Here is a 19,793-nt window from a genome sequence, read left to right on the forward strand (position 1 = left end):
TATCAAGGTTCATGGAATCACCTGCCTCAAGGCTTTCCTCCTAAACTGCATCCTGACAAACATTCTCTAGCTCACCAAGTAAAACTTACTCTTTTCTTGGAGGTGCCAGGATATTAGCCGTCTTTCCTGGAGAACTTCCATCGATTTTCCTTCACTTTGACCATGGAAATAAATAGTGGGCAAGATACATTTAACTTCATAATCCTTAAGAATCATGAAGGGGGTGGGCCTCCCTGGTGGCACAAGGGGTTAAGCACAGCATTATGAATCTATCCGCAGCTACTGCAGCACAAATTCAATCCTCAGCCGACCAGGGAGGTGACCCACATGTCGCAGCAGACCTCTCCTGTCTTGCCCACTGCTCCCCTCAGCAGTGTATTTCAGTAGAACTGTCTGTTCTGCTCCCCACTGTCTCTGGTGAATCCTCTCAACCCCCACACCTCTGGCCTGTAGCCCGCTTCTTGAATGCATAAATAATCTTAAAAAAAAAAAAAAATCAAGAAGGTGAGCCGTCTGTCAGGAAGTCCTGATTCACTAAACTATTATTAGGACTAGGTGGGGCTTAATATTTAGGGTCTTCATAGGACACATGAAGAACCCGATAAATGAATGCAGAGATTGGGACTAGAATCCAGAAATGATGCTCTATTTATTCAGTGAAAAAGAGGGAGATTTGGTCTTCTTGATCAATTTCCTCCAATATCTCAAAACTCCCTTCATTTTTCCAAAATAACACAATGAGAAACACATTTGTACAAAAAACACATATTATCCCCACCCCCATCCCCCACCCCCGCCTCACAAAATTGGGTGGCTGTATTACAGGAACAAAACCAGATCAAAGACATGAAAACAAAAAGTCACCACTTATACGGAAATACAGTGTTAAGAATTCAGGTATTTCGTAGATTACCAGCATAGTAAAAATATTTCCATCTGGATCTTTTAAATTTGAAATTGATCACATTAAAGACCTGAGGTTACAAGGGACCACAGAATGAACCAGAATTCCATTTTCCTTCTAAGACCCCAGTGGAAAAGGTATTTGGAATGAGTTTCCTTTGGGAAAGACTGGTAGGAAATAAGGAAAACCCTGGCCATTGTCAAAAGGCACTGGGGTCTTGTTGGAGGCAAATGAATTGGAACTCAACTCCAGTAGGAACAAGCTCATTTCCACTCCAAGAGTCCAGAACACATACACAAAGGGAACAAGGTCTCCGTGGTTCCAGTACTCTGATGGTGACCAGGGCCACCTGGTTAGAGGCAACACCTGAGGGTTTGAAAGGCAAATCTTAATTGTGGTTCTATTTTTTTGCTTTCTTATAATAAGGAAAAAAGTTCTAAGGTGTTTTTACAAACACCTCCCTACACCCTCTCATATGTAAAGCTTTATAGAATATATATAGGAAAAGAAATTCAAAAGGTGTTCACCTTGTACTCTAAATAATGAAACTACCTTTTAAGATTATGTGAAGAGGGCAGGTGCTTTGGAAATTAAGCTCTACCAAAAACACTCTTTTCCCACCTGGAAGGTAGAGGGGAGGGAAGAAGGACAAGAGGAGAAACCCAAGAACTTTCAAATCACTCATTAGCAGGGGTGGAAATGGGTTCAAATTAAGGCATTTTTGTGGCTCTCTGGAACAGTATTCCACTCTCCCAGTCAGAGCACCCTAACCCTCAGAGCATGGTGCTTTGTCTGCCAAGTGAGTCCCGTGGTACCTCAGCATTGCCTTGACAACACCATGATAGATGGAATGCATGATCTCAGAAAGGGAAGGGAGAAGGTACTACAGGCTGTTGATCCTGCCCTCCTTCTCCAACCCCACCCCAAAGCTAAAGTACCGCTTCACTAACTTCTGTTCACCCTGGCTACTGCAAGAGGTAGTTTGGGGATTTGTACCCATAGCCATCCTAACCAAGTTCCATGAGCTAAAATATTTAGAACTACTTTTTTTTTTTTTTTCCTTTTAAGAGGATTTTTAAAGAGGGAGATAAAAGAATGCACTCAAAGCAGTGAATAGTAGGCAAGATTAATTGGGTAGCCATTCCTTAAAGTTTTCTGGCTGGTCTAGGTAACTAGGGAACACTTCCCCAAATCCCAGCCCTGAAAGCTTACACTGACCTCAGAAAAACACTCGCTCCCAATCCAACAAACCATCTGCATAGAAAACCAGAACCAGTGGGCCCGAGGAAGGACAGAGTGGGTCTGTTCTAATGCTTGTGCTCTCCCCTATCATGTACTAGAGGAGTATATTCAGCCAGGCAGGGTGGAGGTCCTGCATCATCACTAGGGATAAAATCGGTGGGGTCCCTTTCCCTATCTCTTTTACTTCTGGTGCATCTATGTGTGGCAAGTCTCATGAAACTTTACCATCAGCACCATTCTTAGCTCAGATAAGCAGAAATAAGGTCACTTATAATGCCTTAAGGTTTGTCTCCTCTGGCTATCCCCTCTGCCCATCACCATTTTTTGGTTCTTACTAACTTAGGTTGCACTCCTTTAAAGCAATAAATTCAAAAGAAAAAAGATACTGACTATAAAGTATTATCCATAGAAGCATAAAGGCAAAAACTGCAGGAGAGCAAAATGACAAAGACATAGAATACTAAAATGTTGACAGGACCTGCAGATAAACTGTTAGAGTACCACCCCACCCTCCATACCATGACAGGGGTGAACAGGTTATTTTTAATATGACCTGGGCATACCCATCACCACAGGCTCCCCCAGGGTGCTGGCTGAGGAACTACCACAAAAGGTGTCAAAACATGGAGAGGGGTGGCAAGAGGAATGGGGAGATTTAGGATGCTTGGGGCTGTGAGAGAAAAATCCTGAAAGAAACCCAAGTAAGCTGAGGAACACAAGTCTTGTCATCTCCACTCCAGCTGGTGGTGCTGGGTGGATGGTCCCTGCATCTTCCAGGCTAGGGAGCGGCTGAGGCTGGTGGGCCTGGAGCAGGAGGCGGAGGGACTCCATCTGCAGGTGGTGGTGGTGGTGGCTGCTGCTGCGGTGGAGGGGGATCTGCAAACACATTCAAGAGTAACTTGTCATTGCTGGAAACACAAGGGCTGGAAAGAGCCCATTCAGAGAAAAATGACACGCGGTAATTTTCTTTATGCTAGGTGCTAGTGCAGCCTATGAGACATTGCTGCCCACTGTGGTCTATGTGGGTCAGACCCATTTGAACCTCCAGGTTATTGCTCATCTTGCTGAACCTATTCCAAATGATTGAGGGAAGGAAAATGTCTGAATCAATCCCACAATCCTTTTAAGGCCTACCCCTTCCAAGAATCACTCCAGACCTTTTCAGAACTTAATTATATTTTGATTTTATTGTATTTTAATGGCAATCTTCTAATTTTATTTCTTCAATTAAATGATAAGCTCCTTCCTAGGCAAATTCTGTATCTTCTTTCTTTTCTCTCACAGTGCCCAGTCTAGCTGGGCACAAAAGAGATTATCGGTAAGTTCTTGCTGATTAACTGTCTCCACCAGGGCCAGAGAGCTTCACTTGAGGCAGCTGCTGACAGGTTGGACATTCCTAGGAGGCCCCACAGCTCTTGAACTGCAGTCCTTGGATTTTTGACCAAAACTAGGTCAGGTCCTGAAGGGAACAATTAGTATGAGTATATGGGGCTCTTTCCTATTCAACTTCAATGTACAAAGGAACCCTAAAGATTGTTTAACTCAGGGCTTTTTAAACCTTTAAATTTGTGCCAGAAATGAAAACATATGAAACAAATAATTATTTAAGTGTAACCTTGCTTACCAGTCAATTCACCCAATCTTTTACCCAGGAGGTGTCCACCAAATCCTTAAAGCTCACCAAGAATTTTGAAGCCCTCTGCCTGTGCCATTTTTTCAGGCCCAGTACCCAAGAGCCAAGTCAGAGGTTCACAATCCCTGAAATATTTGTTTGTGGCAGTAAGTGTGTGTGTGGAGGGGGAGACTCAAGCTCTTCACATTTTCAAGTTGCTCCACTGCATGTCCTTTAGGATAGATTACTGCAGTCACAAATCATGGGTGAAACTGGGAGAACATTTTTGCACCCAACACTAATGATAAAGGACTGATCACAAAAATCTGCAAAGAGCTGATGAGACTCAACAACAACAAAGAAAATAATCCAGTCAAAAAATGGGCTAAAGAGCTAAAAAGAAACTTCTCTGAAGAGGAAATGCAAATGGCCAACAGGCATATGAAAAAATGTTCAACATCACTTGTCATCAGGGAAATGCAAATCAAAACTACCATGAGATACCATCTTACACCAGTGAGAATGGCACATATTAAAAAAACTAGCAACAACAAATGTTGGCGAGGGTGTGGAGAAAAAGGAACTCTTCTGCACTGTTGGTGGGAGTGCAAACTGGTCCAACCACTGTGGAGAGCTGTGTGGAGATTTCTGGACCTACTAAACATAGAGCTTCCATATGATCCAGCAATTCCACTCCTAGGTATTTACCCAAAGGACACAGAAACATCAATTCCAAAGAACACCTGCACCCCTATGTTTATAGCAGCACTGTTTACAATAGCTAAGCTTTGGAAACAACCCAAATGCCCAAAAATAGATGACTGGATCAAGAAGATGTGGTACATATATACCATGGAATATTACTCAGCATTCAAAAAAGATAAACACATGCAATTTGCAGCAACATGGATGGCGCTGGAAGGGATCATGCTCAGCGAAATAAGCCAAAAAGAAAAAGAAAAATACCAGATGGTCTCACTCATAGCAGGAATCTAGAAAACTTAAATAAGGGACCAGGAAAACGAATAACTATAAGAAAGTGAAAATCAAAATCAACAAAAAACTACGAACCAGAGACACTTTTAAGGGGGCGGGGGTGGGAGGGGAGAGATTGGGGTCAGAATGGGGGGGCTGCAATTGTATGGGGAATATAAAAATAAAATTTATTATTAAAAACAAACAAACAAACAAACAAAAAAAAACAAATCATGGGTGAGCAGCACGACATGAAGGTGGTAAAGGCCGATGATACTATCTCTGCAATATAGATGGCAAACTGGTGAACTATCTTGGTAGGCCTGAACATGTATTACCTATAAGGTGGCAAGGCAAACATTTTTTTGCCAAGGAAAAGGGGTACCCACTATACTACAGTCTCTGACCACTGAACTCAAGGGAGATAGTTTTTCTTCTATTTTCACGATCCTATGTGACTAGCTAAATTACTTTCTTCTGTGAATGGACTTTGTTCGAGTCCCTAGGGAACCAAAGAGAAATAACACCTTCCGTTGTTCTTACAGCCTATCTTTTCAACCTGGGAAGCGTCCTGGATTACTAGAGTACTCAAGGCATGTCATAGTATTATTAACCTTTGGGTGAATCCTCTATAACTATGTGTTCATTACCTGCTTACCCAACTAAAGCTCTTGGAGGCCAGGAATTCCTATGTGTCCTAGCTTTCTACTGTGGATAGGAGCAAACTCTGTGGCATATACAGATTTCCAAATGAACTGGGCTAAGATGGTGCTGGGCTATTTGGGCCACTACTGACTGCATTTTGGGATCATTCTCACTGAGAAAGTCTACAGGAGTAAACCATAGGGCAGGGCCTCTGAAGCAACCCTCTAAAGTACAGAGGTGGAGGAGAATAAGGGTGCTATGGAAGAAATTATCTGTACATAACATCCTATAGACGTTATGTTGCATATAACATTCTGTAGACATAGCTCACCTGCCTCTGCGCTTTCTCCACTCAGCCTGCTGGGATTTCAAATTCATTCTTCAACACGGTCCCACGGTCTAAGCAGCCACTATCCACTATCAATATATTGGAGTGGCTACAAAAACATATTGGTTATCCCTGTTCTAAACCAGTTCCTATTCTTCCTATTCACCACTTGTGAATTTGATATCCATAAGACTCCTGTAGGGAAATATTGCACCCAGAAACTCTGTATGTTTACCAAGATTCAAACTAGATAGGCTTAAAGTGAGAAAGGAATGCTTTTGGTATGTGACCCCAACTGACTGAAAGCACTTATCACCTGTGCAAACTCCTACTGAGAGTGCTGAAGAGCACCAACAAAAACAGGTCTTTTGGAATCCACTGTCACAGGTTATACTGTCCATGGACTTGCCAAACCACAGACAAGGCAACCAAGACTTCCTCCCTGTTAACAGCCCTCCCAGAGAGACCCTGGGGAAAGGCATCTCTCGCACTGTGCTACTTACACATGCCATTAGGTGCCGTAAGGGGTACCCGGGGTCCTAAGATGTTTCCTGGCATTGGAGGCATACCAGGAGGGGCAGGGCCACTCCCAGAGGGATGGATGTTGGCTGCAACAGTGGGAAGCATGCGACCTGGCATAGGCTGACCAGGCATCATGGAACCTGGTCCTGGTATTTGACCTGTGGAGGAAGATTTAAAGTAGTAAGGTTAGTGTACTAGGAAGAAAGGAATCACACAATGCTCAAGTTTGCTATATATAGACAAATGCCTAGTCCTTCAAAGAATATGAAATACTAACAAGAGCATACATACATATATATATATATATACACACACATACATACACACATATATATAGGCAAGGGCGGTGGGGGAGGGGGGAGGAAGAGAAGGTATGGATAATGGGCAAGTCTGTGTAGTATCTATTCTAAACCCTAGTGTAGGCAGGTAATTTTAAGAAGGAATTATAAAAAAGGCATCCCTAAAAAAAGCGTTAATTCTGGTTAGTTTTGGTGAAGTAGATTGCCAAATACCTTCCTGAGGATACAATGTCAAGCAAGACCACAGGGAATGAAAAGAAGGAGTCTAACAGCAAGTAAGTGCACAGTCCAGGCACTGTGGCTCAGTGAAGATTGAGCTTTCCAGAGAATTTGTGGGAAGGTATGTACAAAAAGCTACTGGTCAGTACTGGGAAATCACCATTAAAAGGTAATACTGATTAGAATTTTCAAGACCTGTTTTCAAAAAAAATCTCTACCTTCACCATGAAGCACTGGCCACAGAGAATCACAGGGGAAAAAAGAGAAAGTCTATTACTTCATTTTTCCTTTTTTTTTTTTTAAGATTTATTTATTTATGCATAAAAGAACTGGGGTACAGGGCCTCCCCTGGTGGTGCAGGTGGTTGAGCGCCACGCTGTGAAGCTCTCTGCAGCTTCTGCAGGCCGGTTCGATCCCGGCTGGCCGGCCGGCGAGGGTCCCAAATGGCACGGCAGACCTCTCCTGTCTCTCCCGCTGCTCCCCTCAGCAGTGTATTTTGTCAGTCTGCCTGTTCTGTTCCCCACTCTGTCTCTGGTGAATCCTCTCACCCTCCATGCCTCTGGCCTGTACCCCGGGGTTCTTGTGTAAATGAATAAATCTTTAAAAAAAAAAAAAGTACTGGGTACAGAGGTGTTGGGGGGGGGGTGGCGAGAGGATTCACCAGAGACAGAGTGGGGAACAGAACAGGAAGACTGACTGAAATACATTGCTGAGTGGAGCAGCAGGCGAGTCAGGAGATGTCTGCTGTGCCATGTGGGTTGATCCCTGGCTGCAGTGGGTTAGGCTGCAGTGGCTGTAGAGAGCTTCATGGGTTGCATTTCAACCCCTTGCGCCACCCCGGGGGGTGGGGGTGGGCCGCCTATTTTTCCTTTTATTTCTGAAATTAATGATAGGCGATGCTACAGACAAGAACTGCAAAACAACTCCAGTATTCAGTTCCATACTGAGACACTAGAACTTTCAGCAAACTTTTTCTGTAAAGAGTGAGACAGTAAATACTCAGGTTTTATTACAGGCCAAATGGTCTCTCTCACAACTATTCAATTTTGCCATTATAGCATGAAGGCAATTAGGGGAGATATGCAACAAATAAGTGTGGCTATGTCCAATAAATCTTTAGTTATGGACTCTGGCCTGTAAATTTTACATAATTTTAATGTGATAAACATTCTTCTTCTGAGTTTTTCTCAACCATGTGAACAATTAAAATTATTCTGAACCTGCAATCTATACAAACGTAAGAAATGGGCCAGACCTGGTGGCAGGTTGTAGTTTGCCAAACCTACCTATTTAGGTCTGACAGTGAATATTTAATGGGTTTTATTTTTTATTATTATTATTTTTAATCTTTTTAAAAAAAGATTTATTTATTTATTTATACATGCACTAGGTACAGTCAGAAGCGAGGGAGGGTGAGAGAATTCACCAGAGTCAGAGCGGGGAGCAGAGCAGGCAGAAGGACCGAAGTACACTGCTGAGGGGAGCAGCGGGCGGCAGGAGAGGTCTGCACGCCATGTGGGACCCTCCTCCAGTGGCCGGGGAGCAGCCAGGGATTGAACCGGCGCTGCAGAGGCTGTGGGCAGTTTCGCAAGCCGGCGCTCAACCGCTGCGCCACAGGGGAGGTCCTATTTAATGGATTTTAAACTCAGTGGCTTGCCTGATGGGCTTGGTGTTAAAGAGCTCCAAAGGAAGAAAAGTTTAATGGACACAAATTAAGGTTGAAAACTCTAATATAAGCAAATTATACTATCTATAGGATAATGAAGGAAAATCTATGCAGTTTTCTTTTTTAAATCTAGGGATTTTAGCGTCTTTGTAAGATCAATTATATGAAAATGAGTACAGGGTTTGAGATGCATTCCTGCAACAGCTGGAAATAAGAACGTTTGTGGTTCAATTTTGGAAAATGTGGAAGCTGGGGTTATCTGATAGCTACAGGCAACTAAATTATATATGGCAGTACTGGAGATACTTAAATGAAAACTTCTGTGTCACTGCTTAAAAAAAGAGGTAAAACAAAGCTTCAAGTCTCATGTCATCTATTTACAGTGGGTCTGTTCCCTATCCCAGGACCCAGAGAAGAGAAGTGCCTAACTAAATATATCAATGAATTCAGAGAAACCTATGATATACAAGGCTCAGTGGGGTGGGGTTGGGGTGGTGTTAATGGTGTAGAAGGGGTCTAGTGTTTTGGGGGACTAATTTTTAAAGAATAATATATCAACATCATTCTAACAAACGGCAGCAAGTTTTTGACCCTCTGGGCTACCTTATTGTATTCTGTAATGCAATCAAGCATGAGCCCAGCAAAGCAGCCCCAGAAGTCCATCTGCTGTAGGACAACTTGGCCAAATCATCTCAGTAAAAGCAAGAGTTGGGGCATCCTAAATGACTTGCCAAAGAACACTAATTTGGGCTGGGGTAAACTGCCCCAAGACTCAAGCTTCTAGAGAGCATCTGCCCTACTTTCACCACATGGATTTCTGTATGATCAGGAGAACTATTTGTTATAGTACCTTATTATATCACTGGTTCCTCAAGTATATTTAGGAAAGGCAGAGCAATTATTTTCATTTTATAGAGTAAACAGAAGCTCAGGAAAGTTAAGAGACTTCTTTATGGTCTTAAGAGCTTATAGGGAAATATAGCCTTGAGTCTATGACTCCAAACCCAATTCTCTTTCTACCACATTATCCTGTGACCTTGCCTCTTCAGCTTTTTTAAGAACTCAATGTAACAATTAGCATTAAACACATACATACACACACACACACACAACAAAAACCTAACATGTATACTTTATTTTTTTTTAGATGATATCACCATGTTTTTTTTAAGATTTATTTATTTATGCATACAAGAGCTGGGGTACAGGCCAGAGATATGGGGGGTGAGAGGATTCACCAGAGACAGAGTGGGGAACAGAACAGGCAGACTGACTGAAATACACTGCTGAGGTGAGGAGCGGGTGTGACAGGAAAGGTCAGTTGCGCCATGTGGGTTGCCCCCTGGTCGGCCGGCCGGGGATTGAACTCATGCTGCAGAGGCTGCGGACTGCTTCATAGTGCAGTGCTGAACCCTTTCACCACCTAAGGTCTATACTTTAATTCCAGGCACTATATTTCCTTCTTTACTACACTGCTCTACTTTATGTGGTAAATAATTTTTTTAAATTTAAGAAACATACATTTTAACATCGTATACTGGGTTAGACGTGGTCTCCAGACAGACATGTATATGTTCTAATTAAGAACCTGCAAACATACCCTTATTTGGAAAAAGGGTCTTTGAAAATGTGATGAATTCAGGATCTTGAGATGAGGCTATCATCCTGGATTATTTGGTAGGTCCTAAGTCCAATGACAAGTATCTTTAATAAGAGACACATGGAAAAGACGATACAGAGAAATGAAGATGATATGAAGATGGAGCAAAGAGGGATATGGCCACAAGTGAAGGAATGCTGTCAGCCACTAGAAACTGAAAAGGCAGGGTCAAAGTCTTCCTTAGAGTCCGTGAAGGCAGCACAACCTTGCTACATACTGAACTTTGGGCACCCATTAGTGTGAGAGTAAGTTTCTACATTCTACATTTTTTTTTTAAAGAATTTGTTTATTTATTCATTTATACAAGCACTGGGTACAGTCAGAAGCACGGGTGGGTGAGAGAATTCACCAGAGCCAGAATGGGGAACAGAACAGGCAGACTGACGAAATACACTGCTGAGGGGCATAGCGGGCGCGGCAGGAGAGGTCTGTCGCACCATGTGGGACCCTCGCCAGCGGCCGGGGATCGAACCAACGCTGCAGATGCTGCGGGCAGCTCTGCAGCCCAGCACTCAATCGCTGCGCCATAGGGGAGGCCCTCTACATTCTACATTTTTAAGTAACCTAAGATGTGAAAAGGGAAGACATAAAAGACTGAACAAATCACCCAATGCCACAAAGTACATAAAGAGGGGAGCCTAGATCTGATCTGGATACTCTGGCTCAGAGATGGTGTGCTAGAAAAAGGGAGGAGGGGTTTCCATGTATATCTTGCTGCCACTAAACTGATGCGTCAGTTAACTGGCCCACATAGTTCAAGAAAGAATGATTCTCCAACCCAGTTGCTGAGTGTCTGTTCCAGCAGATAGGTAAGTATACAAGAAATAATCTAGCAAAGAGTAGAATCAGGCAGATCAACACAGACCCATGAGGTGCTACCTACCTAACACTCACTGGGGACAAACATGCAGGCTCTTGCTGTCAGGTCCAGCAATGATGCTTCCCATGCTACCTGCTCAGTGGCTTATTTTCCTGTAACTTTATGGCAAGAAGCTGGGATAGGACAGTGGTAGGTTATTCCCAGCCCAAAAGCTGAAGAAGGAAAAAAAAAAACAAACACCTTTCCTTTCACTTGCTACAGTTCTGAAACCTTCTGGAAAACAAAGATCACCTATACTGCTTCTACACACAGGGACATAAAACCACTGGCATATGGGTATTTAGGGTATAAGAGGACAATGGCTCCTTGGGAGAGATGGTAGTGCAAAGGGTTAGAGGAAAAATAGCTTATTTCTGCTTATGGGACCTTGCAGAGACAAATACTTCTCAGGAAACCAACAGGTACTAGCAGATACACAGTGAGTCCAGGCCTGCATTTGAAGGAAACGAGAGTTATCTTGTGGAAGCCTCAAGACTGTTGTCAGGTAGATGCAAGATAGCAAGGGCCCGGTTTCAAGATAAAGAAACTAAGTCTGGTGTGCAATTTGGCCCAAAGTCGCAAAGAAAAGAGGCTGAGTAGAAATTCAAACCCAGGTCTGTCTGACCCTGAGACTCATTCTCTTTTCACCGCTCTGCCTTAAAGAAACAGCTCTCTCCTTGGAAAAGCCTTTTTTTTTTTTTAAAAAAAAAAAAAAGATTTATTTATTTATGCATATAAGAACTGGGGTACAGGCCAGAGGTGCAGGAAATGAGAGGATTCATCAGAGACAGAGAGGGGAACAGAACAGGTAGATCTACCGAAATACACTGCTGAGGGGAGCAGCAGGTGAGACAGGAGAGGTCTGCTGCACCATATGGGTAGCTCTGTGGCTGGCAGGGGCTCCAACTCATGCTGCAGAGGCTGCAGATAGCTTCATAGTGTTGTGTTTAACCCCTCTGTCACCAGGGAGGCCCAGAAAAGCCTGTTTCTAAGGATCAAATTTGAAATGAAGTAGAATTAAAGAGGAGTAGGGAAAAGTTAAAATCCATTTTTATAAAGTAATCCTTGTTCTTTTTTTTTTTTTTTAAAAAAATACCTCTAAAAATTTTTATTTATTTATTCATTCATTTATTTTTAAGATTATTTATTTATTTATACAAGAACCGGGGTATAGGCCAGATGTGCAGGAGGGTGAGACGATTCACGAGAGACAGAGCAGGGAACAGAACATGCAGACTGACGAAATACACTGCTGAGGGGAGCAGCGGGCGAGACAGGAGAGGTCTGCTTTGCCATGTGGGATTCTCGCCGGCCGGCTGGGATCGAACCCACACTGCAGAAGCTGCAGACAGCTTCACAGTGCAGCGCTCAACTGCCTGTGCCACCAGGGAGGCCCAATCCTTGTTCTTTTGAAATAGAAATATTTTTGTGTTTTTTCTGGTATCTGATATACCAACTTCAGATCTCACCAATTTTCAATGGATGACAATTTCTGATGGCATAGCCATTAATTCCCAGTAAATGTTGAGATGTCTGGACCAATGAACCCAAAATGCATAGGAACAGGCCTAACGGTTTCCCAAGACTATATAGTTCCAACAGCTGAAGGGAAAAAAAGGGGTGGTGGTATAATGTGTGTGTATGTATGTTTTCCATTAAGAAGAAATTCAGGTATTTCCTTCTTCCTTTCGCAGTAGGGGTGGGTGGGTATGGGGGGTGTGGTGTGGTGTGGTGTGGTGTGGTGTGTGTGTGTGTGTAAGAGAGAGGGGAGAGAGAAGGAGAGAGCGAGAGAGCACACGCGCGACTGTATTAAGCACGAACTGGTGGGAGTCTGACCTACATACAAGCATTTCTTCTTAAAAAAAAAAAAAAAAAAAAAAAAAACAAACCCCAAAAAACCAGCAGGCATCTGAAGCCTGCAAAAGGGAAAGGTTTGCTAAAATTAGGTATAGCCTGGTGGAAAAATCCCTCACACTCTCTCAGGTTTATTAGATCTTTTACTAAAGCGTTACGCCTATCATGCCTAATAGAATGTTACTTAAGGATTTTATTTTTATTCTTTGTGATTGGAGAGGCAGGTGGGGAAAGAATATGAACGAGGAAAGGGAACCTGTGAATTTCCAATCTTGTGCACATTTCATTGCTCTGTTGCTAACTGTCCAGAAGCTCATTCTCTGGCTTACTCCCCTGGAGAACGGAAATAACACAATCAGGGCCAAGTGAGGGGAAGCCCAGGCTCCTCTGAGATTGCTCCTGCTGCAGTAGCTTCCGGGGGATGGGGAGTGAATGGGGGTGTCTACGACAGACGCTCTTTGTTGAAGACTGGGCCCTCACTGTTCTCTTTGTCGGGGTAACCTGCTATTCCGGAAAGTGGCATGGCAGTCTTGTTATCACATGATGCAAGCAGGACTAAAGGCACTGCAGATAATAAAACTTAGCTAATGTGATGAACTATTTCTTTTGCTTTTTCAGTCTGGGGCTGAGAGAGAGAAAGAGAGAGAGAGAGAGAGAGAGAGTGTGTGTGTGTGTGTGTGTGTGGGGGGGGGGTGACTGGGAAGTGATGACTGGTTGTAATCCTTTCTTGAGTATTATTTCCCACAGGTAAGACTGTTAAGTGGGTCTAACTGGGGAGCCTGAAAGTCAAGTGCCTAAAGTCTTGGTTGAAATTTCCTTGAACAACCAATATTTTACTTATTGATGGAAAATGGTCTAGTTTTATCACTAAAATACAATCTCCACCATGTCTGAGTTTTTCTCAAATTAGAAAAATTCCTACTCTTATTAGGTACTTGCAAAAATTCTTGTATTATTAATAATAAGGAAACCATAAAGTTAGTAAAACCAACATGTTCTTTTTTTTCCTGCTTGTCACACACAGGTACACACACACAAAGGTTTCCCTATGCAGGCAGCTTACTCCAGGCATGATTACTCAAGAGTACCTCATTTGCTATAAATGTCTATAGGAGGGAAGTACTTACATATTTTTGCTCAATTCACTAATAAGTAAAATTACTTTAAATGTGTGCCAAGGCCTTGGAGTCCTGACCATCACACCTTGAAGGCAATCCCGATTGCTCATAAATAGCACAATCAAGAACAGCTCTGGAAGCAGCAGCCACAATCCAGTCTACCTTTTTTTTTTCTTGGTTCCCCATGTGCTGTCACCCTTGGCTCAGGGTGTGGTTAAGGGATCTATGCTGAGGAACTGGGTGCTATCATGACCATTCATTCATCTTCAGCCATTTGGAATGGCATTCTTACAGGAAGAACTAGGAAAGCCTTAACTTAGGAATCACTTCATGAAATCACTAACAATGAAAATGAGAAGATGAAATGGAGTGCTGTGTTATTTTTAATCAAGTTCAGCAAAACCTAAGAATGGTGTAATGATGGATGTAGCCTTCACCAGTTTCCAACTGCCAAATATCCACCAGAAACAATCTTCTACAGATATTTCCCTTGCTTTTCAATTGGCAGAAACAAATCAACTTGGAACACTTTATCAGAAACAAGGGGAAAAAAAACTGCAAGAAATTGGAATTCTGAGGCAAGTTAAGAGTAAGACCAAAAAATAAGAGTCAAGGAAGAGGGCCTCCCCGGTGGCGCAGCGGTTGAGCGCTGGGTTGCGAAGCTGCCTGCAACCTCTGCAGCCGGTTCAATCCCCGGCTGCTCCCCGGCCACCGGAGGAGGGTCCCACATGGCGCGCAGACCTCTCCTGTCGCCCGCTGCTCCCCTCAGCAGTGTCCTTCGGTCCTTCTGCCTGCTCTGCTCCCCGCTCTGGCTCTGGTGAATTCTCTCACCCTCCCGCGCTTCTGACTGTACCCAGTGCATGTATAAACCAAACAAACAAACAAATAATAAATAAATAAATAAGACATGCCTCTAGAAAATTAAAAAAAAAAAAAAAAAAAAGAGTCAAGGAAGAGAGAGAGAAGCATATACACAGTAGAATATGAAATTCTAAGCACTTGAATGAATTTGAAGGGGAGAGAACTGCAGAGGTACTAACTAAATATATAGGTGTTACGTGTCCTACAGCCTAGTAGATTTATGACACTGACTTGCTGTATTTGAATGGGTTCTACCACTAACGGAAGACCAGTTTTGTGAGGAAAAGGTTAGATGTGATCTACATAAATATACAAACTCTAACAAGTCAGAGAGTTAGACAAACTAACCACCCAGTAATTCACCTTACCATTTCCCCAACTTTGCAGGCTTTCAGAAGCTTATTTCCCCTTCCTTCAGAAACAGTAAATTCTGGCCAAACATCAGAAGTTAGTCAGAAGATAATTATCTTCAGGTCTTAGTATAAATGCTGTGGTCTGTTAATTTCTCTAGAGCTCAAGAGATACTAGTTGGAAGGACCATACATACTCATAGTTCTTAACTTATACCTCTGGCAAAGCAAGTATTAGAACTGTTGTCTATCTAAAACACCATGGACTTCCTCCCCTATACTGATTTAAAGGGCCCCTTCAGATGATCTCTAGAATATGATGAACCTGACTTACCTGATACAACCTGTCTTTCTAGCACTGCTGAAATTAAGGCAACTTTTAACTAGGATTTTATTATTTTAATTTTATATTCTAACACAATTGGTTTAATTTTATATTCAAATTCCAAATCCACCCCACAAATGGGGCGATTATGAAAAACAATTACTTGAACTGTTAGAACACTGCTAGGAGTATAAACTAACACAACCACTTTGGGAAAATTTTGGCAACATTTACAAATATGAAAGTATGCATAACCTATCACTCATTCTAGATATGTATCAAATTCCATTCCTTGGATACACATACAACAGAAATGTTTATTTATGTGTACCAAAAGACATGTGCACATATATGTTCATAGCAGTTTACTGTTCATAATAACTAAAATCTAGAAACTAATCAAGTATTAATAAACAGGAGAATACTTTGAGTCCCAAAGTAGAACACTAAGAACAAACACAAAGAATACCTCTACAACCATTCATAAGGTGATGCTTGTCACATACAATTTGGGCAAAATAATTCAGACATAAATAAAATTCACTATGTAATTCTACTTTGTTACCAAATCAGTCCAACTAGTCTATGGTGTTAGAAACCAACATAGTTGTTACCTTTGGGAGAGAAGACTGACAGAGTATGATGAGGCCTTCTAAAATACATACTTGGGGCCTCCCTGGTGGCACAGGGTTTAAAGCCTCAGGGCTATCAAGTTATTGCCAGCCACTGCCCCGTGAGTTCAAGTCCCCAGCCTGGGAGCTGGCCCACTTGGAGCAGCAGACCTCTCCTATCTTGCCTGCTGCTCCCCTCAGCAGTGTATCTCAGTGGATCTGCCTGTTCTGCTCCCCACTCTGTCTCTGGTGAATCCCCACACCTCTGGCCTACACCTGTTCTTATATGCAAAAATAAATAAAAAATGAATCTTTAAAAACAAAAAACCCCACATACTTGTTACACAAGTATATTCTCTTTGTTAAAGCCCACTAAGTTACTTCTGATTTGTGTATTTTCCATTGGTACATTACATTTTAATAAAAAATTATGAGAATCTCATCACAGATTTAAAAAATACTCTCCTTATACAGTGATCCTTTTCTTTACAAATTCACTTGAAAGTCTATTTCTGTGAGAAAGCAGAAAGAAAAATGACCTATTTCTCTTCTAAAGACTATTTTTATGAACTCTAGTTTTGTGAAACACCCTCCCTAAGAGAATGGTTGTTCCCATATCTGCTAGAAATCCCCTTAGTTCTCTGTCATGGGAGGCATCATTGTGATATCACTACGGAATCAGATGGATCCCCCATATGAATCCTGATCCCACCACACGGAGAGGTAATGCCGCCTTGCCATGCATCAGTTCTTTACGAAGTGAAGACAACAAGAAGTAATTGAGACAATATGGGTGAAGGGCCTGGCATGCAACTGTTCTCACAAAGATGTAATTTAGGGGAAAAGGCACAAGTATCTCTGTCCATCTTTTTAAACTAAATGCAAATGTTGAAGCTCCTTAGAAGTTCTCTGTAACCAGTTACTATGAATGATGATGTTTTAACAAGAATCAACTAGCAAACAGTCACAATAAACTGACTCCTAAATATTTATCCCAGTAGTTTTAATTTTGTAATTAAGTAGTTTTTGTTTGTGTGTTTTTATGAAAATGAATGCTTACCAATCAAAGTCAATCTTATGTCACTTTTGGGTGAAGTCAATACCTGAAACACGTTTTGGGTAGTAAATTAAAGACCTCAGCCGAGAATGTAAGTTGTAAAGACAAAGCTTTGGTTAGTCATGGGTTCCTTATAATCCATGCCTGGTTATTTCAATAAGATGTAGAAAATCTGTCATTTGAGAATGTTAGGCCAACTGACATTAATCACGTTGGGACCATCTCAGGTTCCAAGGATCTCTCTATATTTATCTTAGCTCAGCTCTTCATGTCTTGGCCGCAAAATTTGCATCCTACCCCAGAAATCATAGACTTTGGCTCTGTCAGGAAATTGGCACATTACTACTGAGTGATTATAAAGATCTTATAAGATGCGGTGACTAGAACAATATAATGCACAGCATACATCATACATATTGATCTCCAAGAAGGAGAGGGATGGGGAGGTCAGAGTGATGGTATAAAGGTATATTTTAGGTTTTAATAATATTGGTAATTATGTTTGAAATAACTAAGTTTGATTTTCACAGTTGCCAACTTGAAAGGGCTCCCAGGAGCTAAAGATGGGAAAATCTGAGCATCAAAAGAATAATGTCCAAAACAGATTAAAACACATAAACTGCACAAAAATATATAAATTCACAATACAAAAACACATATCCACAACAGAAAAATGCTTACTGCTTAATCACTGGAGACAGGGATAAGGTTGGGAGAGGATGATAATTAACTTATTATTCAGATAACTGGTAAAGGGAATGGATGTCATATTTAACTTTTTTCATGTAAAGATTGTTTTTCAGAACACTACTGAATGATAGAGGAAAAAAGTTCTATTTTAATAAAAGGAATCACTGCTAATAAATGCAGGAGAAATATAAATAAATATAGAATGAATAATAAATTTCAACTTAGCAATGCCTGGAGAAATAACTGATCTAGGAAGATGTAAGGTCCAATGGGGAACTTTGCAATGGATGGATCAACTGAATAAAATTAGAACCACTATCACAAAGATAAACAATGTACATTACAGAAAAATGCCTGCTCCAGGAAAGTTAACCTAAACTTGATAAAATACTCAGAGCAATCCTCTGGTTCAAGGAAGATATATAGGAAGGAAGTGACTGAGATGTGTGAAATGACACCAGATATCTTGAATATATAAGTGGACATAGTCACAGATGGAAAAACCCTGGCTTCTCAACATGTGAATAGCATAAAAAAAAAAAAAGTGAATTGTTAATTAGCAATTTTAAAAGAGACTTAAGAGGACTAACAGGAAATGCAATGTGTGAACTTTATTTGAATACTTGATTCAAACACAAGAATTCAAAGACACTAAATTAATGATATTAGGAAGTACAGTACCTTGTTAGATGTCATGACAACAGGTTAATGTGAAGATTCCCAATGGCTAGAGATACGTTTATTTATTTCATTTATTTATGCATACAAGAACTGGGGTGTAGGCCAGAGGTGTGGTGTATGAGAGTATTCACCAGAAACAATGGGAAGAATAAGTGGATCTACTGAAATACACTGCTGAGAGGAGCAACAAGCGAGACAAGAGAGGTCTGCTGTGCCATGTGGGTCAGCTCCCTGGCTGGATCAAACTCATGCCACAGTGGCTGGTGATAGCTTGATACTGCTGAGACTTTAACCTTTGCACCATGAGGGAGGCCCTAGAGATATATTTAAAAGTCTATCTCTCAGGCCTCCCTGGTGGTGCAGTGGCTGAGCGCTGGGTTGCAAAGCTGTCTGCAGCCTCTGCAGCGCTGGTTTGATACTTGGCAGCCAGGCAAGGGTCCCACATGGCGCGCAGACCTCTCCTGCCGCCCGCTGCTCCCCTCAGCAGTGTACTTCGTCACTCTGCCTGCTCTGCTCCCCTCTGGCTCTGGTGAATTCTCTCAACCTCCCGCACTTCTGACTGCACCCAGTGCTTGTACAAATAAATATATCAATCTTTGGGTGGGTGGGGGGAGTCTATCTCTCACTCCAAAGTGAGGAACAGATAAAATATTGATGATTTTTTCTTTTTGAAAGATTTATTTATTTATTTACACAAGCACTGGATACAGTCAGAAGCGCAGGAGGGTGAGAGAATTCACCAGAGCTAGAGCGGGGAACAGAACAGGCAGAGTGACGAAATACACTGCTGAGGGGAGCAATGGGCGCGGCAGGAGAGGTCTGTCGCGCCATGTGGGACCCTTGCTGGCGGCCAGGAATCAAATTGGTGCTGCAGAGGCTGAGGGTAGCTTCACAGCCTAGCGCTCAATCGCTGAGCCACCAGAGGAGGCCGAAAATATTGATGATTTTGAAGCTGTGCAACAGGCATATACGGGGGTTACTATACTATTATCTCTTGTCTATAGTTGAACATTCCATTAAAAAAAAAGGGTGAAAGGGTGATGGTTGCTGAAGTTGGATCATGAGAGCTCATTACAGTATTTCTCATATGTCTGTCTTTGAAAATTTCTTGTTAAAAAAATGCAGACAAATTTAAGGATGAATACTTTAGGAATTCTGGGCTGCACTGTCCATTCAGAGGCTAATTTATCCAAAGAAAGGCATCAGACATCATGTAAAGTGGACTCTGCAAAGAACATGGCAGGCATTATGTTGTGAAGACTATAAAGCCAGACCTTCCTTGCCTACAATTTCCTGAATGATAATGGCTATTTTG

At 41.9% G+C, this 19,793-nt stretch overlaps 1 protein-coding gene across 4 annotated transcripts in view; it reads right to left on the minus strand.

Annotated features, from left to right (window-relative positions):
• Positions 1-625: 625 nt before the first annotated feature.
• SMARCC1 (SWI/SNF related, matrix associated, actin dependent regulator of chromatin subfamily c member 1) overlaps positions 626-19,793 on the minus strand; it is a 129,934-nt gene continuing 110,766 nt past the window's right edge. For 2 of the 4 annotated variants that reach the window (XM_037528321.1, XM_037528338.2), the window contains exons 25-26: positions 6,210-6,386; positions 626-3,022 (exon numbers count right to left, since the gene is read on the minus strand). In XM_037528321.1, coding sequence (XP_037384218.1) covers positions 2,925-3,022; positions 6,210-6,386 — 275 coding nt within the window. In that variant the 3' untranslated portion in view covers positions 626-2,924. Of the gene's footprint in view, positions 3,023-3,213; positions 3,606-6,209; positions 6,387-19,793 lie in introns of those variants that run through there. The other 2 variants (XM_037528329.2, XM_037528347.1) reach the window with 2 other exon arrangements.

The sequence above is a fragment of the Talpa occidentalis genome, unplaced genomic scaffold (assembly GCF_014898055.3).
Source record: "Talpa occidentalis isolate TD23 unplaced genomic scaffold, MPIMG_talOcc4v2.1 talOcc4.10, whole genome shotgun sequence".
In the NCBI taxonomy this organism is placed as follows: domain Eukaryota; kingdom Metazoa; phylum Chordata; class Mammalia; order Eulipotyphla; family Talpidae; genus Talpa; species Talpa occidentalis.